General features: G+C 43.2%; 1 protein-coding gene across 3 annotated transcripts in view; it reads right to left on the bottom strand.

Moving 5' to 3' along the window:
* Window positions 1-23,284, bottom strand: part of CEP152 (centrosomal protein 152) — a 63,507-nt gene extending 40,223 nt beyond the window's left edge. For 2 of the 3 annotated variants that reach the window (XM_061595451.1, XM_061595449.1), the window contains exons 1-9: window positions 23,085-23,284; window positions 20,174-20,286; window positions 13,100-13,191; window positions 12,816-12,885; window positions 12,320-12,649; window positions 11,597-11,762; window positions 10,541-10,681; window positions 8,243-8,382; window positions 6,371-6,571 (exon numbers count right to left, since the gene is read on the bottom strand). In XM_061595451.1, the coding sequence (XP_061451435.1) occupies window positions 6,371-6,571; window positions 8,243-8,382; window positions 10,541-10,681; window positions 11,597-11,762; window positions 12,320-12,649; window positions 12,816-12,885; window positions 13,100-13,191; window positions 20,174-20,260 (1,227 nt within the window). In that variant the 5' untranslated portion in view covers window positions 20,261-20,286; window positions 23,085-23,284. The other variant, XM_061595450.1, reaches the window with a different exon arrangement.
* Window positions 23,285-24,374: the final 1,090 nt, after the last annotated feature.

Below are 24,374 nucleotides of genomic sequence, written 5' to 3' on the forward strand. Positions count from 1 at the left end.
ATATGCAACAGAAATACAGGCTCAAAGCCAACAGGACAAAGTGGATTTGGACACCTTTTTTCCCAAAGATCTCGGATGAAAGGATACAAATAATGCGTCTGTCTGACTAATATCCTGGGTGCGAGAGAGGTAAACTTTGAGTGCTCTCCTAACATCCAGCAAATGCCAGGCATTTTCGAGGGGATGGACCGGCTTTGGACAAAAGGATGGAAGTACAATGTCCTGGCTACTGTGGAAGACTGAGTTGACCTTAGGACAGAACGATGGATCCAGCCTCAGGACTACAGAGTCCTTATGGAATACGCAGAGATGACGGGCCGATGACAGGGCCTGTAACTCCGAAATCCGCCTCGCTGAAGTGATAGCCACGAGGAAAAGGACTTTAAAAGACAACAGTCTTAGAGGCACTGAGGCAAGAGGCTCAAATGGAGGTCGCTGTAATGCCTGCAAAACTTTGGAGAGGTTCCAGGATGGAAAGTGGTGACGTACCGCTGGAGAGAGGTGGGTAGCTTCTCTTAAGAAGCGTTTGATGAGCAGGTGAGTGCCTAGGGGTGCTGTCGATGAAGAAACAGACAGAATTGAGGAGATGGTGGAGGCCTGTCTACGCAGGGTGTTCGGTCTGAGTCCCAATGTCATGCCTCTGTATAGGAACTGTAGAACGTGCTGTACAGTGGCTTGGGGTGCTGAAAAACCTTTAGAAGTGCACCAGCTGGAAAAAGTACGCCAAGTACTCTGATAGATTCGAGTAGTTGACGGACGCCGAGATGCTAAAATAGTGTTTATGACCCCTTGAGACAGACCAGCAGAGATCAACTGTGTCCGCTCAAAAGCCAGGCTGTCAGTCTCAGCCAGTTCGGGTCCGGATGCCAAACTGGTTCTTGGGAGAGAAGATCCGGCCTGATTGGAAGAGTCCAGGGAGCCGCCATTGACATCGAGAGGAGGTCTGAAAACCAGGGTCTGCGAGGCCAGTAGGGTGCTATGAGTAAAATCCGTGTCCGTTCGAGTCGGAGTTTTGTCAATGTCCTGCCTAGGAGTGATATAGGCGGGAAGGCATACAGGAGCCCGTGTGGCCATGGTGTCGTCAGCGCATCCACTGCTTCCGAAGTTGTCTCTAGGTACCTTGAGAAGTAACGAGGCAGTTGGCAGTTTTGGCTGGAGGCAAAGAGATCCAGTGAGAGGGGGCCGAACTGCCGCTGAAGGAGGGTGAACACAGCTGGATGAAGTTTCCATTCTCCCGGATGGATCGTTTGCCTGCTGAGCCAGTCGGCCGTAATGCTTAGCGTGCCGCTGAGGTGTTCTGCTCGTAATGACAGGAGGTGGGACTCGGCCCAGTCGAAGAGTCGTGTCGCTTCCTCCTGTAGAGCCCTGGACCTTGTGCCTCCTTGTCTGTTGATGTGAGATTTCACACAAACATTGTCCGTGCGAATTAGGATGTGTTGTAGAGCGAATAGTGGCTGGAAGTGTCTTAGAGTGAGATGAGCAGCCCTGAGCTCCAGCCAGTTGATGTTGTAACTTAGTTCCTGGGTTGACCACACGCCTTGGACAAAGGTGGAGTTGCAGTGGGCTCCCCAGCCGGACAGACTGGCATCCGTGGTGATTAGGACCTGGTTGGGTCCCGGAACGGTGTCCCCTTGGTAAGGGAAGTTGTGGATACCCACCAGCGGAATGATTGCATCAGAGATTGGCCCAGAGGAATTACGCGATGGTTGGACTTGGAGATGTCCGCTTGAAAGGGTAGGAGAGCCCATTGTAAAGGTCTGGAATGATGTCGGGCCCACGGAACGATGTGGATGGTGGAGATCATTGCCCCGAGAAACTGGGCCAGAAACATGACATCTGCTGTGGGGCGATGTAGAAGTAAGTTTGCCATGGCTGTGATGGAAGCAATACGGTCTGGGGACAGAAAGGACATGGCTAGGGATGTGTCCAGTATTGCCCCTAAGTGCTGGAGGCGCTGAGTTGGTTGTAGATGACTCTTTTCGGCATTGTTCAGCCAGCCGTGAGAGTGTAGTGCCTCTAGGGTGAACTGGATCTGCCTGTTGGCCAAGTCCCGGGAGCCTGCTCGGAGGAGGAGGTCGTTGAGATAAGCATAAATATGGACCCCCTGGAGGCGGAGATACGCCAGCATGGTGGCCATCACTTTGGTGAAGACTCAGGGGGCCGAGGAGAGGCCGAATGGAAGGGCCCGGTATTGAAAATGGAGGTGGCCTAGTGCAAATCTCAGGAACCGTCTGTGACCCGGGCAAATTGGGATGTGTAAGTAAGCGTCCTTCAGGTCGATGGATGCGATAAAGTCCCCTTGTGGTAGAGCCTCTACAATAGACGCCAGATATTCCATCTTGAAGTGGCGGTATTTGACGAAGCGGTTGAGGCCCTTGAGGTCTAAGACCGCCCTCCATGAGGAGTCTCGCTTGGGGACCGTAAAGAGGACGGAGTACACGCCTTGTAGCCGTTCGGATGGGGGAACAGGCTCTATAGCGGCTATCTCTAGTAGATGTCGTAGTGCGTCCTGCATGATCTTTTTGCGTGCCCTGGAGACGGAGGAGATGCAAAATTTGTCCGGTGGTGTCCGCCAAAATTCTATATTGTAGCCCTGGATGAAGAGAAGTCTGACCCAGGAGATGTTTGTCAAGTTTAGCTAGATGCTGGAGAAGAAGGAGAGTCTGCCTCCAATGGGGATGGAGTCAGAACTGCCTGCGTTGACGATTTCCTCTGCCATATGCCTGCCTGCTCTGGTATTGGCCCCTGTATTGTGATCGTTGTCTGGACCAGGGTGCCTTGAAGGGACGGAAATTTGTAGGCCTGGTGTCCCGTCCGCGTCCACCGGGTCGTCCTCTCCAAAAGGGTTGGAAGGAACGGTAAGGGGTAAACCGTCGTACGGGTCTGCGGTCGTCTCTTTTGGCCGTAGCTAGTGCAGGTTTACGACTGTCCTTGGGGTCGACAAGGACTGCTTTGAGAGCGTCCTCGCCGAAGAGCATATTTCCCGAGTATAGAGCTAAGGATAAGTTGGTTCTGGCAGTCGAGTTGGCGTCCCAATGTTAGAGCCATAGAGTACGACGAGCTACAATTTCGGCTGCAAGGGCGCGTGCACTGTGATGGGAAGCGTCTAATGTGGCGTCGGCCACAAAGGCAGCAGCCTTGTGTATCTTGAGGATACCTTTCCTTAGTTTGGCGGGATCCGGGTTGGGTTCGTCAAGGATATCCTCTAACCACATCATGGAAGCCCGTGAGAAGATAGAGGCAGTAGAAGAGGCCCGGATGGAATGAGCGGAGGCCTCATGGATCTTACGGAAGACAAAGTCAAGCCTCCTCTCATAGGGGTCCTTGAACAGTGATTCGCCTTCCTTTGGAAGGAGAGAACGGGATACAAGATTGGAAATAGGTTGGTCCACCCCCGGGACGTTCAGAAAGGACATGGATTCCGGGTCCAGGGTATAGAGCTTGTTGGCTAAGGAGGAGGAACGACGTGGACGAAGGGGACGGGCCCATTCTTCTCTGGTCAGTTTTTTAATGGGGTCTGGCACGGGAATGAAGTGCTGCACTGATCTGGGGAACTTGAGAACTCTGGCACCCTTGACAGGAGGGACAACCGGTTGAATAAGTTCTGGTTGAATGCCAAGAGTGTCCATGACTCTACGTGACAGACGAGAGAAATCCGCCGGGTCAAACAGGCGATAGGAGATCTCTTCCTCCTGGTCAGATTCCCCACTCCATTCATCCAGGTCAGTCTGAAAAACGTTCATGTAGTCATCAGACTGAGATTGTTCTACGTCCAATCAACCCCTGACCACCTCATATGGGTTAGGAGAGGGTAGTGGAGCATCAGTATTGTCACCGGGTTGTCTCGCAGAGCTGGGCTGTCGCGAGGTTCCGGGCTGAGAAGACAAATGTAGAGTAGGCTGGGGATGGGATAGGCACCCCAGCAGCTCTCGTAGTTGTTGCAGGAAGTCAGGGGTCAACTGTATCCCTGGGGGAGTGGAAGAAGGTAGTGCCTGTTCCTGAAGAGGAATTTGAGGCTGCCCATGCGGAGTTTGAGGAGCTTGACAGGGGAATCCTTCAAACTCTTCCTCTGAAGACTCAGAAGGAGACTGGAAAAGTGCAGGAACGGCTGCATGGCGAAGTTTCTCTGGGAGTGATGATACGTAGCGTGCTCTCTTGGACGCTCCGTGATCAGACAGGTGTTTAGTCTTTGCTTTTGCCTTGGCGTGTTTATGTTTAGCTGGCTGGTGTGGGGATGGACGGCCTGCTTCAGGGGATATTGTCACCTCAGGGTTCAAATCCACCATGACAATCTCTGAATGATGCCCACAATGGGGAAGGAGCGGTAACAGAGCCAAGGTAGAAATAGTATAGGACAGACTAGAAACAGTATGACAGGAGTGAGTACGCCCAGTACGAGAAAGGTAACAACTCGGGTAAGGTTGGCGCCAAGCTAAGTACACGCACACAATGGGGAAGGTGCGAGACCGCTAGTTACACTGCCAACTTGGCCTTGAGCTAAGTACACGCACACAATGGGGAAGGTGCGAGACCGCTAGTGACACTGCCAGAGAGGTAAGCTTTATTTAAAAATCGCAGTGTGGCCAAGGTTAGATACACGCACTCAATGGGGAAGGTGCGGTACCACCAAGGTGCACAGACTAGTCAATTGGATGTGCACCTACAAATATACACACACACAATGGGGAAGGTGTGGTATAACAGGGCTACTGGATGTGCACCTACAAATATACACACACACAATGGGGAAGGTGTGGTATAACAGGGCTACTGGATGTGCACCTACAAATATACACACACACACTGGGGAAGGTGTGGTATAACAGGGCTACTGGAGGTGTACCTACGAATATACGCACACACAATGGGGCAAGTGTGGTATAACAGGGCTACTGGAGGTGCACCTACAAATATACACACACACGAAGAGGAAGGTGTGGTATAACAGGGCTACCTGATGTATCTGAAGGGAATACTGATTAAGTGAATATAAATTTGATAACCGGAGACTACACAAGTCCCACAACAGGGCTACTTGCTGTGTCTGAGGGGAATACTGAATAGGTGAGTATATGTTTGTTAACAGGAGAGCACACAAGTCCCAAGTGATTAGAAAAGAAAAAAGGCGGCAAAAAACGAACAAAATGGCGGCCGCGATAACGGAACCTCTCACTAAGACTCTAGCAGGGTTTGAAAACGGCCAGGAGTCAGCTGGGAGGCTATGCCACCGGAGGGTGCTAAAAAACAGGCGAGAGGGGCGATATCAGTAAGCGTAATTGAGCCCAAGCCGGGTTGAATGAACAGCAGGGCTGAAGGGCTTCTGTAAAAAAATTAATTGCAATGGCGGCTGCCGAGGGAGCCGCAGCCGCAAGCTTCCCTAAGGACAGAAATAAATAACAATGGTGGCCGCGATATCGGGGTTGGCGGGAAAAATGGGAGCGCTACAAGAGGCTTCAGAACGGGCGGGGTGTCTACGAGGGAGCCGCAGCCGCAAGCTTCCCTATGTAGAAGCTAAAATATAGACTGAAATAAGGAGGGGGGAGACCGCAGCCGCGGAGCCCCCGCTAAACGAAAAAAAAAAAAAAAACAGCAACCGCTGCTGTTGGAGCCTAACAGCCGCAGAGCCCCCGCAAACAGGAGAGAGCAGCAGCCGCTGCTGGAGGAGGCTGAGAAGGCTGAGTAATAAACGGCAAAAAAGGGGGAGGGGGGGACCGCAGCCGCGGAGCCCCCGCTAAATGGGAAAGAGCAGCAGCCGCTGCTGGAGGAAGTTCTGAAAGCTGAGTAACAAACGGCAAAGAAAAAAGGGAGGGGAGGGCAGCAGCCACTGCTGGTGAAGCCTCAGGGAAGAACCCCGAAGAAATCAAGAGGTAAAAAGATAAGAAGAGTAACAGAATGGAAATAAGACTTAGCTACGCTCTGTCTAAATTCAGATCTGCCTCGGACGGAGGCAAGAATGAAGACTGGAGTGGGAGGGGCTCGAGCCCCAGGTTTTAACTCTAGTGCATTCTTGCCTTCGGACGCTAGATGGCAGTACTACCCAATCTGACGGCAGGCTACCTGTGGAAAATGACTAAGCTGAATTTGATCTTCAGCATTACAAAATCAGTTTAAAGCAGGGCTGTGGCTGGAAGCCAAAAATGTGAGGATGGTTCCCCTATATGTATCAGTTTTAAAAATAAAGAAAAGGCCATTCAACACAATTGAGCTCTGTGATTTTATAGTTTTCATGTATTTTGCAGCTCATCAGTATATTTTCTTTTCTTTATATGTGTATTATGAGGGTATTTCGAATCTCTGTCAGATGGAAAAAGCAAGACTTCACCAGCTTACATTCCTTCTGGGCGATATTCTCATATCATCTCAGTCTAACCTGCTCCTGGAGTGCTACAGTCCTAGCATCCAGTTTCTGCTGCAAAGACAAGGCTTGTTCTTCATGTTTCTGTTTGAGTGCTGTAATAATGGCCTCATGCTGTTCTCTTGCACGCTGAAGAGTGTCAGAGCGCCTAAGTTCCAAGAGCTGCTGCTGCATGCTTTCCATCGCAACCTCTGCTACTTTGGATTGTTTGACCAGCTACCAAAACACAAACAAATCACCAAACAAGAATATGTATTAGTTCAAAATGATTCTCATTTTTCTCTTTTTAAAAGAAGTTTATTTACATAAATTCTCTGGTTACCAAGTGTTCCTTAAAGTCATATATGGATGAGATCATATCTCATAGTTATTAAGCAAATTTTATCCAATTATATTACGCTGAGAATATCTATAGTTATCCCATCAGGTTTTATGTTAATACATAATAAAAGGCCAGCAGTTTTGTTGGAAGATCTAAACTGTTTGTATTCTTCCTTCCAAAAGCCATTTATAGCATGTAATTTTGTTCTTGATCATAATGTTGCACACTTTCCTTAGCTACTAGTCAATTTTTGGAAGATTACTGTTTCTCCAAGATCTTGCTACCTACCATTATCTGGGCTGTTATCAACAAATGAGATACCAGAACCCTTTGATTGTTCTTTATCAGCTGGTTAATATGATCTAGCAACATTGTAATTGGATTCAGCTGCAGACTGTATCCTGTAATTTCCCTTATAGTACAGCGCCTTGCAAAAGTAATCAGACTCTTGGCCAATGCTCTCATATTATTGAATTACAAATGGTACATTGTACTTTCGTTCTGTATGATATTTTATTTTGAAACACTGAAACTCAGTATCAGTTACTGTAAGGTGACATTGGTTTTATGTTGGAAAATGTTTGTAAGAAACATAAAGAACATCTTATGCTTTAAAAGTTAAAGATGTTTCACTAGTACAAAAATCCGCTAGAAAGGAAGCTACTATAATATTCAGCTAGCAAGCTTGACACCCATCCTCAGAGGAAAAAGTTAAAATCATACCAAGCAGAGATTATCGCACATGTACCAGCAGGAGTTAGTGGCCACCTCTCCCCCCCACTCCTTCTTTGTTGAATACATCAAAAGCAAACTGGACTGTGCTGGTTTGGCAATTTGTATTACTAACTCTTACTTTAAAACCCTTCTTCACTTCCATCCCCTTCCCATGCTCGAGCTCCAATGTGATAGAACTGAACTGGTAGAACCTTCCCTTTCTGTTCCTTTTCCCAGGACCTGGGTAGGAAGAAGAACGGGCTTTCCAAAATGGGTACATGGGTCAATGGGCAATAGCCATAGCAATCTACTATGCTCCAAGTCCAGACACTTTGAGTCTACCACTACAAAATATTTCCCCCAGATACTGAGAAAGAGCTGAGGACCAGGAAAGGTGAAAAAGGAAAGCTGTGTAGCAGTGTGATGTTGTATGGCCTCCTTTCTCATCAGCAGCACTTGGCTCCAAGGGGGACTGTGTGTCGAGCACACCTTAGGGCGGTGGTGGGGCAGAGAGAACTCTTCCCACCGTGTTGCTTCACCCTCCTCTCTCAGCAACCTATTATCTCTCTGTTCACTACTCAGAAAAGAGAAAGCATATTCCGTGTTTGGTTTGCAAGTGGTGATGGCTGCATGTGTGTGTTTAGGGAATGGAGAACAGACAGCTCTATTCTCCACAGTCTGGGCATTTAGCTATATTATGTATTGCACTCATCGCAAGTACCACAAAGTTCCAGCTCGCACTTTACAACTTCCAAGAACTTTTTTTTAGAAAGAGGCAGTTGCACATACCTAAAAATGCAAACTTTTGACAGAACTTTTAATAACGATAAAAATTAAAATAGTTACAGTACCTGCTCCTCGTTGGCAGCTAGTGTCTGAATTTGTGTTTCAAGTGCTTTTATTTGGCCTTCCAGCTGAATTTCCCTTTCTTTTCCATTTTGATAGAGTTTCTGACTTTCCTGGAGACTCAGACACACACCATCCTTTTCATCTTTTTTTTTTTAAAAGAAGCAAATATTTGAAATCATTGGATTAAGTTCTTTTTTGAGAGCTGCAACACACTCTTATGTGGGGGGAAAAGGCCTAGGACACCCACCTGCCAAAATGGCAGGTAAGGTGTTCCCTGCCCCCTAAGATCTTGCCGGCTGGCCAGATCCTATTCCCCACCCCTGAACTAGAGAAAGCTGTCTCTCACCAGAAATGTAAACACTGATACAAACGCAGTGACCAGTAAATAAAAAGATTGTTATTTCATAATAATGAAATAACATAAACTTTGGATCTGGATCAGTGTAGTTTAACTAAATGAACATAAAAAATCATTATAGTGCAGACAATAAAAGGAGAGGGTGGTGTTAAATGGTAGTCCTACTCAGAGTAGATCCACTGAAGTTAATAGACATGATTATGAGTACGGCTTAGTTGAATGCAACCCAGAGACTCCATTGTCTGGTGCTTCATTTATTATTTGTATTTAACTTTCATATATCTTATCCTATTATTATTTTTCTGGCATTTTGTTAACTTTGTTATTTCTCAGTCTAACACACCTCAGCCAGGAGTCCCAGGGACCTCCCATCCAAGCACTGATACAGTCTGTACCACCTTAGTTTCAGCACTACAACACTGGAGTTTCCCAGGCCAATCACAAGGTCTCACATCTGAAAGCCTCATCGATACAATATTTTAGTATTCTAAGTGAGTTCCCTCTCTCAATTCAGTGGTTCCCAAACTTTCCCCCCAAAGAATCACTTGAACATTGCAGAGGGTCTTGCAGACCACCTAATATTTTTTTCCTGTCTATTGTAGCAATTGTAATGCATTGTGCTAGATGCTGTATGACATTTAATTATATTTTTATTGCTTTTCATTGTATTACAATTTAAATTCCACAGAGTTCTATAGAATTCAGATTGTAAGTGTTCTTCACAGACGCACCACGGACCACCTGACCAAGGCTCATGGGCTACTGGTGGTCCATGGATCACAGTTTGGGAACCCGTCTTAGTTAATTCCACTCTATTCTGTGTCACACTGCCACATCTCTATGCTGTGACATAAAAGACAAGTTAACAGCTGCTGGGTGATGTAATATAATTACTTGTAATTTGCTGCCTAAACACACTTCAGTGAATGAACAACATTTGAAGATATGCTCTCCATATAAACACACAAACTAGGAAACACACATACTATGATAAAAGTCCCTGTTCTTCTAGACAGGATATCACCACCTGAACCCAGAAAGCAGCCACAATCTAAAGAGACTCATTTTAAGAGATGGTGTCCACAAAAGCCTGCTGGTTACCAGATGGTTCAGACCCTGTGGCCGCTCCCAGTACTGTACTTGAATTATCCGGGGTGTGGGAAGATAAGCATCCTGGCTCCCCAAAAACTGCTAGGAGGAGAACAGTCTGTGGATTTCTTTAAGGGCTCCCTACCTTTTCCCACCATAATTCAAGCACCGTTAGACACACACCCCACACCATCCAGAAGACTTAAACATGTAGGAAACTTGCATATATACCATAACTAGTCCAGATGACCCCACAGAACAGGGGTGAGGAACTGGATCCAGTCAGTGGACCAAATCCAGACCTCCCCCAACCCATGTGGGCCACCCATCTGTCAATCACCTGACTTCACCATAACGTCAGGCGAAGCATTTTCCTTTGCCCATATGATTTGATTTCAAATTGTGCAGGCAAAGGAAGTGTTGCCCTTTATGCCTCCTTTGTTGGTATGTTTTTTTTGGGGGGGGAAACCATGTGGGCAAAGGAAGGTTTTCCCTGCAGGGATTGGCTGTACTGCAGAGTTTCTGACTGGTAACTTTGTGATGTAGCCAGTCACAGCAGAACTTGCCAAGGACTTATCTGGAGCACACTTTAAGGCTCCCAATTGTTTCTTTACAAGTATATTTTATCTATCCTATACCTGACATCACATATGCTGTCAGTTGTGGGGCAGGTGGGCATTGTTTGGGGGAAACAGTTTTGCAGACCAAATTAGGACCCCTTCCTGAAGGCTGGAGGTTCCCTACCACTGCCATTTACTATATAGAAGTAAATCTTTTATTTCCATGGAGCCTAGAATCCCACATGGACCAAACACACCCTGTGCAGGTCCCTCCCCAGGATCCAAAAATTTACCTTTCACAATTGCAAGCTGATGAGACAGATACCTAATTTGCTGTGCTTTTTCTTCCAGCTGATTGTTAAGTTCTTCCAGTTTTCTTCCTTTTGCTTTATTAAGAACCTGAAGTTGTAGAATCTGCATGTTGTCTAAAGAATCTGTCAATTCAGATACAGCTGCTAAACGTCATATATTAAAATATGCATGCCTTGCTTCACTAATATAAATTTCTAGGAGGAAGGGAAGGATATAAATTTAATAAATAAAATAATAAATCTGGTCATAAAATAAAAAGCGTGGGGGAAACTTAAAAATATAAAGTTTTACTAAATGCACATTTTCTTCCCTTTTTAATTTTGTATTTTGGTCGACTAGGTGGCAGAACCAACTATGAAGCATATCTCCAGGATCAGGATACTTCAACCCCAAAGACACACAAATGAAATCCCTGCTTCTCCAGAGCCCTTGATAAGCAACCTAACTCTACCTACAACATGAGGGACCTCAAGCCACCCGGAAATAGTACTGCAGTTGCCTGCAATGTAACCACGGAGAATCTAGTTGTTGGATGAGTATGAATTTGTATGAATACAAGTTTTATACCAATACATAACTAGTAAAATTAGTAAGGTTTTTTATTAGATCACAAACTGCACACAGAACTCGGTTCTATGCTGCTTCATGTTCTTTTATGTAAAAAGTAATTATTTGGGACCAACTTTAATTATTTATCATGATTTTTTTAAAAACTTTCCCCTAACATTCTAGCAAGCATTGCACAAACTTTACACAGCTCCTCCAACAGGAAGTCACCCATTCAACAGCTTCATTTTTGCAACTAGTCCAATGAGAAGTTTCAAACAATTGGAATACTGGTCACTTACTGAAATGGGCCTTCTTTGACAGATAAGTGAGCCTGCCATTGTAAGTTATGCTATACCCTATATGCCCAAAGCAGAAAATGTATGATCCTAATTTACGTGGACTTCAACCTTTCTGGCTCCCATTCAGTTGGATGTCTCCTATGCCATCCTGAGAAAATCAATTCTTAGAATAATTAATGAACTACTTACCCTCACCAGTACCCAGAAATTCTTGCTGCATCTCTTCAAATCCTTCATTTCTTCTTGTTGCATCTGGAGAAATAGCAACAGGCTGCTGGATGTTATTCTGGTATGGCTTATATACTACTTTGTAAGGCTCCACAGATTGGTTGTTAGTTGCGTCTGAAGTGCCACACTGCAATCACAACAGAAATGATAATTTTAAAAAAAATTCAAGCTGCTTCTTACATTTTTTATAAGGGTTCTAATGCCCAAGTACAAAATATACATGTATAGTGCCACATATAAAGGAAACATATTTAAATTCCACTTTTCCATTTAATACCTACAAGTGGATCCTCATTCCTTGCCTCTCATCACTCACATGTACTCTAAAGGAAAACACTTCCTATACAGCTTATCACACACATATTTCGTACTTTGATATCAGGACTCAAGTGACAAGTGAAATGCAGTACACCAAGACCTTAATTTGGAAACTATTGCTTGGAAGTAGCCCCTATTAATTTTAACAGAGCTTAGACCCAACTGTACCACTTTAGGATTTATTAACATCTAACCCTTCCCCAAAAATGTCTGCTTTATATGAAAGTTACAAACTGATTTAATGTTGAGGCTGTAATTCCATTTAACTTTGATTTTGCAATGCCACTCGTTTTTACAATATAAGCAGATGAATTTCAGGAAATGAGAAAAGAAAATAATTAAGAGTTTTAAAAACAATCTACATACCTTCAAGTGTTCCTTCTTCGTATCAAAGTTTGCTATTTTGCTGTGTTGCTTATTGAACTCTTGCTGGTGGCCATTTGTGTATGGCCTAAAGTTTTCTGGAAGATGATAAATGTTATTTTGTTGGTAGTGGCTAGGTGCTTTATATCCATCTCCTCCCAGGTACACATCATCAGACCCATCTTCACTGGCTCTACCAGAGATCTCATACATGCTTTTATCTTCATCTTCATTGTGATGGTCAGGCCAGTCACTGCCATGCATTTCACCTTGGAAGTTGCCTTGATCATACAGAAAGCGCTCAGCATACAAATTCTGACCCTGTTCATAGTCCTGTGAATAAAATTAGTTAGGACAACTGGGCACTATTTATGTTACAGCTAGCCAGTTTCAGACCACAACTTTGATAAAGACTTTGCTATCTATATTGCAAATCTCTACAAAAATAATAAATAAATAAGCAAACCATTCTGATCTACTATATGCTCCACTAACTTACACTTTGTGGATTTGTTGCAACTGGATGATCATTCCATCTGGTGGCATCCTGATCCCAGGGTTCATGTGCTCTATACAAAAAAACAAACTGAGCTATAGGAATCATGTTAGCATATGTATCATTATTATGATATATATGGAATTAGCTGGATTCTTTTCTTTAATTAGCTGTCTTCTCAAGCAGTTAATGTTGTTCATACAGTTACTTTGAATGTAATTTTAATATTTCAACACTTTCCAAAGTGGTGGTGGTGGGAAGCGAATAAAAAGTGTCAGGTTCCTTACTGTTCATGGTCCTCAGGTGCACTATAGTCGGAGAGGTGATCTCCACTGTCTTCCAGCATATCATGGGGAAGGTCTGTCAATAGCTGCTGCAACTGAAATAAGACATATTATAGTTACATAAATATGAAGTGCGTATTCATTAGCTAGATTTGTGCATATGCCAAAAGAGCCTTTGGTACCTTCAATACCAGAAGAATTAAACTGATGAAACAGCATGCTGCATTGTTCTGAAAATTCCATACCGTTACAATATTGTTATCATGGCAGACAGTATTCTTTCCTTGCTGTGCCATGAACATTTGTGCAAACAAAGAAAGCATTCTCTCTCATAGACAATACAGGTTGGAAGGAAATGAATCATAATAGTGATGTATCCATTTATGAAAGCTGGCATGTTGCACAAGCAGCACATATGTTCTTTTGAGAGGCATGCTTCGATTGATGCTACTCAAAACATTAAGCAAGATCAGAATGGATCGACTTGTTCAGCACAAAGTACCATATCGGAAATATATCATGAACCACAAGATTGTCTGCAGCAGAACTGTGCTAACTGGATGCTTCCGTAGGCAAAGTGGAGAGGAGGAAGCAACGTTATTATTTCTTCCTGAACCTCCTTATTCTCCACCCCTTCCCAGCAAGAATCTGCTCCGGAAAATTCAGTGACCCTATGGAACAGTGTATGAAGTGGTGCTGGGGGATGCAGTGGAACCCTCTGTTGGATCAAGTCCTTCCAGTGAATACAAGGAGCCCTTCTGTTTGCATAGTAGACATTGGATCCAATCTGATGCCTAGAACTGACCAGTTCAATCTTGAAAGTAACCAGGAGCGATAGGTAACCCAAATACCAATGTATTTGTATAAGCTTTCCCCTGCTTTTCTCCAGAAATTCCCAGAACAGAGTGGGAGTAGCTATCACTCTCCTTCTCTCATGCATGCACACAACACACTGTTCTCAACTCCTAGGAGACCTGGAGGAGCAGCTGCTGTTAGTGTTGCAGTGTTTGCCTCGCACACCAATAGAAAAATGTTGAAGACAGTATCAATCATGATATTTTATTGGTATGCAAAGCTGTCTGAGGGAAGAACTGAGTGGCAGGACTTGCCCTGTCCTCCTGGGCTGGACACTGTCTCCTGCACTGCTTCTGGGTCTTTGTAGGGGAGGAGAAAAGAGAGCTTGCGGAAAGGGACTGCTCTCAAGGATAAAATATCTAGAACCGCCACTGACATCAGTAAGGAGTTGCTGCTCTTCTAGACAGCCCAAATCTGTGTAGACAGTACTATAAAACTATATTATAAGAACTGTAACTTAAAGGACTTTTTGCTTTCCCTCTTCCCACCTTTCGCTCTTCCTCATGTGTCATGTCTTTCTCGATTGTGAGCATGAGAGGAGGGGCCGTCTTAGTACCGATTTTTGTAAGCCTTTCTGGGAGTCTTTTTCGCTAAAGCACAAAGTACAAAGGCTACAAATGAATAAAATGTGATGGAACTAACAGAACTTGGGAACAGAGATAAACCCTGTAATTCTCTTTCAGAGCTGGAGTGGATTCTAACAGTGCAACACTGTTTCAGCTGAGGCATGATCGCAAAGCAATACTGCACTTCTCTAAACGGATAACTTCTTTAAAGCCTGAAAATATTGTGGATAATGCATTACGTAAGTCTCCCACAGGACCATTCTTTTTGTGGGGGGGGGGGAGCAGCAGAGCAGCTACTTCTCTTAGGATACCTCCCCTCCCCAATACTTTGTCTATGGACATTGCTTTTCAGTAGCTAAGTAAAAGAAACTTTCTTTACTTACTTGGAGCAAGGAATCTTGTATAGAATGTACCTGTTCTTCCAACCCTTCAGTGAGGTTTTGGTACTTAGAATGGATCTCAACTGATACGTCTGTGCAGTACATTTTCTCTTTTTTTCACAATGTTACTAGAAAGCTATATACAACATTTAAGGCGTTATTGCACTGAAATCTGACACCCAATTTTTCTTCAGCTCCACACTACCAAAGCCTATACATGTTTATTAACAAGAAGCACCAGCCTACAAAAAGGATGATGGGCAAACAGGAGAAATAAACTCTCTCGGGTGTGTGTGTGTTACTATATTACAAAAAAGGGGGTAACTACATAAGTAAGACTGCACCAGAAAAATTACAGCTCTGCTTTCTGACATGGCAATCAAGCAATATGTAAGTTTCTACAGTAATCAAATATACTACACAGGTGGTCACCTAAATGTTCTCAGACGTTCCAAACTATGCACTAGCAATACCTTTTTATTCAACAATGTTTATTATTATTGTTTCTATACAAACTAGGCCTTCAGCGCAACACAAATATTGAGGTCTTAAGATCTGGTGGAAAGTAGATGACTTTCTCCTAAAGGTCTACTCATAAGGAGCAGCTGGAGAGTGGGTGGGTAGAGTGGTTTCAGGACAAGAGAAAGGATTAATTTTAGCAGCAGAATGCTAGACAAATGAGAGTCGACCCAGGTGAGACAACAAAAGGCCAGAAGAGAGAAGACATCAGTAATCAAAGCAAGAGATGACCAGGGCACTGAGATGAAGGAAGAGGAAGGGCTGTAATTTTGTCACAGGAGAAAGATTATCCCTCTTATTCAAGGATTCCAGATAGACTCTATGGATTGGACCGGGGTGGGGAGCCTCAAACCGAAAGGACAAACGCAGCCCTCCAGGCCTCTCTTTCTGGCCCTTAGGATTATCTGTCCTCCCTAGACCTGCTCCGCACCTTAGGTGCTTTTGCCGGGCTGGAATGCTGTCCTTAGAATATAGTTTATATCAGGGCTGTGGAGTCGGAAGCAATTTTGGGTGGAGTCGGAGTCAGTAGAAATGTACCGACTCCGGCCTCAAAACAAATTTTGATTGACAACTTTTTTAAAATATAAATTCAAAATGTCAAAGAAGCTTCCCGTGAAGTCAGCTGTACTTGAGCATTTCACCATAACTCAAGATGGAAAACATTTTGTGTGTCAGTGTATGACACAGGACCCAGATGGACAAATGCTGTGATGCCAAGATCAGCGCATATTCGGTCAGCGATAAAAATGCTCCTATGAGAGCTTCCAATTTAAAAAGACATTTACAGCCCTTTCCAGGGCTGTGGAGTTGGAAGCAATTCTGGGTGGAGTCGGACAGTAGAAAAACAGCGGAGTCGGAGTCGAAGGTTTGGCGTACCAACTCCACAGCCCTGGTTTATATAGTAAAAGTAACACCTATTGCCCTACATCTTTTCACCTATAGCACTGCCACGCAGCTCCAGGAAGGTTCTCCATGAGGGAATGCAGCCCTTAGGGTGGAAAAAAGTTCCCAACCTCTGGGTTAGACAAAATAACACAAGGCCTAGTTTTCACTGGAGGAGGTTAACCCATGTGTGCTTGGGCTGTGTCACTTCATGCTGCAGATAATAAAATCTTACAGATGGGGGAAAAACCTGTCAGGGAGAAAAATTCAAGCATGGAATCCTTCCTCCTGGCACGGTTATTTCAGAGGTCTAAGGTAGGGGTTGAATAGAACATTCAATCACGTCAGCCCCCACTTGCAGTATGATGTGGTGGTACAGCCCATAAACATGTTTACACCTCAGCACAATTTAAGGAAGTATGTCACCATAGTGGTGGAAGGCAATGAAATGATTTAGTTGCTAATCAATATACCTAAAGGAAGGAAAGTAAGTTGGGAGTTTCTGCACAGAAGATTGTTTAAAAAAAAAAAAATCAAAGGTCTGGTGGATTCTACCAAATTCTGAACAATGGAATGCTTTCTGGCAAATTATTACCCAGTAGCTTACTTCTTTGAGATACGTATCTGTGATTCTGTGAAAGTAGCAAGGCTCAGGGGGTGGGAAGAGAAGCACACAGAACACTCTTCCTTTTTAATGACTATATGCGTATTATTAAAATTAAACAGGAAGGAAAACACACTCTATGCTCTTTAGCATGAATGAAAATGACAGGAGATTGTATTGGTCAGCTGATGGTAGTGTAAGACTTTGTAATTCTCTGGGACCAAACCAACACAAGCATCTTTGTTGTAATATAATTAATTAACCAGCAGTTTCCTTGACCAGCCCATTTGACAAAGCTCCATCTTAAACATTAGCAGATCCAAGATTTTTTTCTTTCCACAAAATATACTCAAACTCCCAATCCACAGCAAAGTTAGTTAGGAGTGCAACAGGCACTCTAAAACACTGTCTATCACACAGAATAAAGTGAAATTTACGAGAAACACATACTAACTTGCTGCATACAACACCAGATAGTCTCTCTTCATAATGGAGAGGCACCCACATTCCTAAATACTCCAGATAAGAGAAGGCATAATTCACAGTCCTGCTACAACAACTGATCCCAACATATACAGAAACTTGAGATAAACCAAATGGGAGAAGCACTTTATTTAAGGGTTTTAAAAAAAAAACAGCCACACTAATAAGGGGCTGTTTCGGTGACATCATGAGACACTAAGGGATAAATTCAAGCAGATTATGATGTCACTAGAAATCTCTTTCCAAGACAACAGTATTAGCCTTAACAGAAAGTATCTGGTGGTGGTTCCTGAAAGACTAACTTTTCAAATTGGGACTGCATATTTATGACAGGCAAAGCATTTGGTGACTGACAGAATTGTTAATACTCCTGAAGATATGACAGTAAAGTGGAACTCTTACCGAAACTAAGCTAAAGGTCAGTTGAACATAGATAATACCAACATTCACTGCACTGATAATGCAAATATTTAAAGCCATAAAATTGTTGGGCCTAAAGGAACATATTGTTGCTGTCTGTAGCCTCCTATCCTTAAAATTCATGCCAGATTAATACCTATCTTCCAAATAATCCTATGCCATTTGCAGCAAAACTTGTGCGCATATTTACTTGAAAGTAAGTCCTGCTGTATTCAATGAGGCATCGAGAACTGGGAAGCCTTGGCCCATGAGCATCCCAATTGGAGGTCGGCCATTATCAAAGGTACTATGGACTTTGAAGAAGCACGAGTACAGGGCGAAAGCGACAAATGAGCTAAGCAGAAGGCACGTCAAGCAAATCATCGTGACCATCTTCCATCTGGAAACCTATGTCCTCACTGTGGGAGGTTGTGTGGATCCAGAATTGGCCTCCACAGTCACTTACGCACCCATCGTTAAAGACCTTATCTTGGAAGACAATCTTACTCGGCCACGAGTGATCACCAATGATGAATGAATGATGACTCTCAGGAAGTGTTCATAGGATTGCAGCCTTAGATATGCTCTGCCAGAAAAACCTACAGTACATAGCTCTTAAAAATTTTAGTTAAACATAATCTGTAGGTTTTCTTGCTATCTAGCAAGCCACCCTGAGATGGCTGAAGACACACCTCTTTACCTTGAGACGTATATTTTTAGGACCCACCCTATTTTGTGATTTTGGGTTGTTTTTAATGCCCTATTTTAAAATTGTTGAAACCCACTCTGGAGCTCGTGGGTGAAGGGCAGGTAATAAATGTTGATGTTGATGATGATTATCCCCCAATTTGGGAAATGTGTGGCTGTTACCCAAGTCTGTCTGCATCTTTAGGTGAAACACACAGGTTCCTTGGTAGGTGGAAACATGTGGAAATCAGGATTCAAGAGAAACTAGGCTGCAGTAGCCAAGGTGGTACCCTCTAGGTAATTTTAGATTCCAACTCCCATCAGTCCTAGTCAGCATAGCCAGTAGTCAGGGACAACAGGAGTTGTAGTCCATCATCATCTGGAAACCAATAAGTTGGCTACCTTGCACTAGGCAGTCTTTTAAGTTAGCAAAGGCGGAAATAAATTTTAAATAGTGTGTGAGATAAAAAGTCAATGGAAGCCAAACTTGGATGGCTTTACCTAGTATCATGAATTATCGTACCCAGTGTGTCCAGACAAGTTTGATTCTAAATTAAAGATTGAAAAACTAAAATTCAAAATTACATCTGTCTAAGAATACTATGCCATTTTAACAAGAATATTAAGATATTATTTAGAAGTAAATTGTAACAGTCATGATCAATTTCTATCAAATTCTAATTTTACAGTTACACAATCCAGTGTAACATTATTTGCCTAAAATGAGAATTCATGTCAAAGAATTTAATATTTGTTTGTTTTTTTACATCAAAGATAATTTTCTTTAAGGCATACCATGAATTTTTGAGAAGGTCATCCTGTTTCTATTTTTTCACATCAAAATCTAAAGCTTTCATAAGAAGAGGTATGGACTATAAAGTCCATGTGGCACTAATGCATTTTTGTGTGACCTGCAGACTGTTATGAAAAGATAAACACTCCTTTTTTCTTTCAAAAAGAAGCAGGGTTACCTTTTGCGCAGCGCATAGAAAAGCTCATGCATGTTGATAGCAAGCTCAAAAACCAGCAGCAAAGTAAGCCTCAAATCAATATTATTTAGATCTTAGTTTCTGACTCAAGATTTCAGAGTTGGGGTCCAGTTCCAGGAAAAAGAACTCCACAAATTGTCCTAACATTTTAGCTGTAAACATGACGTGCTAGGCCAGTCATGTTTTAGTCATAAGCTTTCCTGCTCAAGATTCATTGGGTGTGCTCAAAAAGGATACTGTAGAGCTGGAAAAGATTCAGAAAAGGGCAACCAGAATGGTCAAGGGGATGGAGCAACTCCCCTATGAAGGAAGATTACAACATTTGGAGCTTTTTAGTTTAGAGAGAAGGAGAGTAAGAGGAAATATGACAGAGGTGTATATGCACAATATGGAGAAAGGGCCATTGCGTTCAGGTCCTGCTTTTCGGCTTTCCATAGGCACCTGGTTGGCCACTATGAGAACAGGATGCTGGACTATATGGGATATTGGCCTGACCCAGTTCACCCACTGAGCTTCATGGCCTAGTGGGGATTCGAACCCTGGTGTCACAGGTCCTAGTCCAACACTCTTAACCACTTCACCACACTGCCTCTCTTATTCATTTCCAATGTGGTCCTTAGTACTGTACAAGTCATTCTACCCCAGTGAAAGAGAAATAGGAAAGTGAGCAGCAGAATCAAAACCCTGATGTTTAGCCAAGTCTAAATTTTTACCTCTTGCTCCCTCGCATAGTCCTCTTGGTCATATTCTTCATCTTCATGTTGCACTTGCAAAGCTGCACTGTCAAAGTCAAGTGACATATTTGCAAAAATGTTTCTTGTTTTATCTGGGAGGGAAACAAAAATTATACAATTCCACTTGTAATTAATCTCATAAATACTTGAGAGACTGCCTTATCCCTTATATCCCCAGGTCATGGCAGTATGTGGGAGAGGTTCTCCTAAAGATTCCAAAGAGATCAGAACCCCACTCCACAGTTAACTTGGAGCAGGGCTTTTAGCTGGCTGCCCCTGTTGTTTGGAAAAGCATAGCTGTGGTAGAAACAACTGAAGACATTTTCAATAGAAGCTTGCCCAGCTGGATGAATTGGTCTCTGCTATGAGTGTCTACTTGGTATTTTTTTTAATTCATTTGCTATTATTTTCTCAGCTGTTTTTAAACTGCTTTTTAAGCTATTTTTTGTGTACATCACCTTGAGACATGTATGTAGAAGTAAATTATTATTATTATTTATTAATAACACTTTACTAAAAGGGAATACGTTCCAATTAGACATTTCCAATACAATGTTTCAGTCAACCAGAATTTGACAATACTTCTTTGTTTCCAAAAATTCTTTGATACTGAGCAACTGGTTTTAAGGGAACTTTGAGGAAAGCTACAAAATAGTCAGCTGGCCTATGTTACATCAATTTCCAAGACTGGACACATCCCCCACTGACCCAAATTGATCATATTCCTTATTGAACGCCAAGAGCCAATTTTGTTCCGTTATATTACTGTGGCTGGAGGGCTTGGTATTCTAAAGCTACCCAGCTTCAATGATATGTTTACTAGTCAGATACAAACAGTGAATCACTGTACAACTTTGAAAACTGCCCTTTTTAGTCTCAAATGAGCACCTCACCAAGCCTCCCAATTACCACAGAATTTATTGTCTGCCTATTGTTTCAAAATTAATCTCCAGATCTGCTAACGAAACGACTATTCTGCCCATCTGTCATCTGCCTTTCATGAGTTCTGTGAATGTCAAATAGTACTTGAGACTGAGAAATGCCTTTATATTCAAGTTATATTTTTATAGATCTATCACAGACACCTGAACTCTTCATTCTAAAAAACTAGTCTCGTCCAAACAACTTGCAAATATAAACACCTATTTTAGAGCTGAATATCAATGTCTGCAGAAGAATGTGTAAATTGACAGTGCGCAGTTTACTTGTTACACTAGGAGATGAGATGCGCTGGAGATGGACCCTGGAGAAGTTAGCAAGTCCTCTGCTTCTAGCCTTTCACACCGAGATTAAACTCCTTTCCCTGGAGACCCTGAAAGAGGCTAGAATCCATGAACCTGTTCTCAGCCTAAATTAAGAGACTGGCTAGCCTTTTTCAACCTAACTCCAGAAAGATTAGTTTAGGGAAGCAATTCATGCTACACAAGGCCTAACATACTGCAACTGAAACTTAGCTGAGCAAATGACATAGCAGGAAATATTTTGTGAAGTACCTACTAAACTTACAGATCTTACGAATGTAAAAAGAACCCTGTTGGATCAGGCCAAAAGCCTACCATAGTCCAGCATCCTATTTTCACACTGGCCAACTGGATGCCGACAGGAAGTCTGCAAGTAGGACTTGAGTGCAATGGACTCATCCACTAGTGATTTTCAGAGGAATACCAACTTTGACAGCGGAGGTAAAACATAGTATCACAGTTGTCACTGATAGCCTTATCCTCTGTGACTTTGTCTAATTGTTTTAAAGCTTCTTTTAAAATCATCCATGGGAAAGTCTTCTGCATGGAGTACAGAATATTTAGGAAAGGGCCATCTTTCTCAGCTGGCTTTTGGCTTAGCAAGCATGGAGATAGGGTTTTTGTCAGGCATCTTCTGCAACCCTCTGGCTATGGTTCTTTTTGTTCTTGCAACCTATCCGATACATGGGATGTGTTTTATAGGGCGAAAATCCAGCTGGTTTCCCAATTACAAGCACTTCTGTTGTTTGAAGATTAGAAAGTGCGATACTGCTGCTATTTAAAATGGTTATGGTTGACTGCATTGTATTGTATTCTGTATTTATATTGTATTTTATTAATTTTAATGTGTACGTCGCCTAGATTGGCTTCGGCCAGATAGGCGACACAAAAATTAAATTTTACTTACTTTTTTTACAAGCCGCTTTGAACTATCAGAAAAACAGCCTAAAATGCTCTACATAAGGAAGAAGTGTACGTGAAGTACTTTTAAAGTCTGGCATGAACGCTAAGTTTAAGAACATATTTATGCAGCACAACCTTATAAATGGCTACTCAAAAGTATGGCTTATTGAGTTAAGTCAGGTTTACTTCTGTGTAGACATACATGTACAGGGTATAAAGCTGCATCCATTTATGAGGAAACAAATCTCACTGGGGCTTACAAGATTGCAGCCTTAGTAACAAGCCTACTTGGTCACATTTGAGCACACGAAGCTGGCAACACAAGAGTGCCTCCAGATTAATGTGTTCTTCTTTGCCACAGTGAGGAATAATAGTGCTTGTGGCGCTTTTCAGAAGAGCGAACGGTACTAGTCCACGGTAAGGAATGCCCTACACAAAGAAGATAGACGTATTTAACTCATATTTTCATAGACATTTAACAAAAAAAATTTTTTTTTAAGTTCGCCAGGATTTAGCGGCTAGGAAACAATGAACGGGGGGTAGAAAAGGCGTGCGAGTGCCGAAAGGGAACAACACAAGCGATTTCCAAGTCTAGGCCCGAGGCGCCCCGTTTCCATAGCAACGCCCAACAACCACCCTCCGGGGCGCCCCCCGCCCAGCCCAGGCGCCCGCTGCATCGAAGAGACCGACCTCCGCAACCTACACAAGCAACCAGCACCCACCTACATGCAACCAAGACCTCTCACCTTTTCCCCCGACGATTCACATCCCTCCATAAAAATCAACCCCTTTTCCCTTCCGTGTGACAACTTAACCTCTTTTCTTTCTTTGGATGATTGAAAAAAGGCCCAACCAATCAGCAAGGAGGCAATCTTTACGGACAGGGCTTTTGAGAGAAGCAAACACGTAGGCGGTCGGCGAAAAGGAGGGAGGTTTTTTGCTCGCCTACTTTTACAAGTTCGGTTGCGCTACGCGCTCATTCTTGTTTAAAAGCTGGCGCGGATGGCGGCGGGAAGGGAATCTGCTCGGCGATTGGGTGGAGGTGTTCGCCAATCGGGAAATGGCCAAGAGTTTGGCTGCTCTTTAGCAACCCGCAAGCTTACCTGTGGGAAGGTGGTTGGTGTCTGCAGAGGCGTTGGTTGCGGCTTGGCCGATCGAAGGACCGGTCCTCCACATACAATTTGAGAGAGGAAAAAAAAAAAAACCCTCCCCTGCTTTTAGGGGCCTGTTCACCCACTCATCTTCGAATGTTTCTTTTTCTTTATTTTGTTAAGCTTCTATCTCGTCCTTCCTCCCAGAAGGAGCCCAGGGTGGTAAACAAAGGACAAAACTCTAAAAACATTGAATTTAATGGAGCTTACTTGTGAGGAGAGATTGGATTGCAATGTAAGTCGATTTAAATTGAATAAAAATGGAGTGTGTCCTTCACATATTTCATGTGGGTTGACGTGGCATGGGAGAGGAAAATGTTATCACGGCAGCATTCGGAGTAGTTTATGTGAAGATGTATTTTATTATTTATTTATTTAATAAATTTATATCAAGCTCTTCCTCCCAGAAGGAGCCTAAAGCGGCAAACAGAAACACTAAAAGCACTCTTAAACAAAAGGCTTTAAAATAGATATTAAAAAAGTCTTTTTTAAAAACTCTTTAAAAGCAATTCCAAAACACACAGACTGGGATAAGGTCTCTACTTTAAAGGCTTGTTGAAAGAGGAAGGTCTTCAGTAGGCACCAAAGAGATAACAGAGATGGTGCCTGTCTAATGTTTAAGGGGAGGGAATTCCAAAGGGTAGGTGTCGCAGTACTAAAGGTCTGTTTCCTATGTTGTGCAGAACAGGCATCCTGATAAGATGGTATCTACAATAGGCCCTCACCTGCAGAGCGCAGTGATTGACTGGGTATATAAAGGGTAAGATGGTCTTTCAGGTATCCTGGTCCCAAGCTGTATAGACCTTTGTACATCAAAGCCAGCACCTTCAACTTGGCCCAGCAGCTAATGGACAGCCAATGTAATTCTTTCAGTAGTGGGGTAAC

The sequence above is a fragment of the Rhineura floridana genome, chromosome 14, assembly GCF_030035675.1.
Source record: "Rhineura floridana isolate rRhiFlo1 chromosome 14, rRhiFlo1.hap2, whole genome shotgun sequence".
NCBI lineage: Eukaryota > Metazoa > Chordata > Lepidosauria > Squamata > Rhineuridae > Rhineura > Rhineura floridana.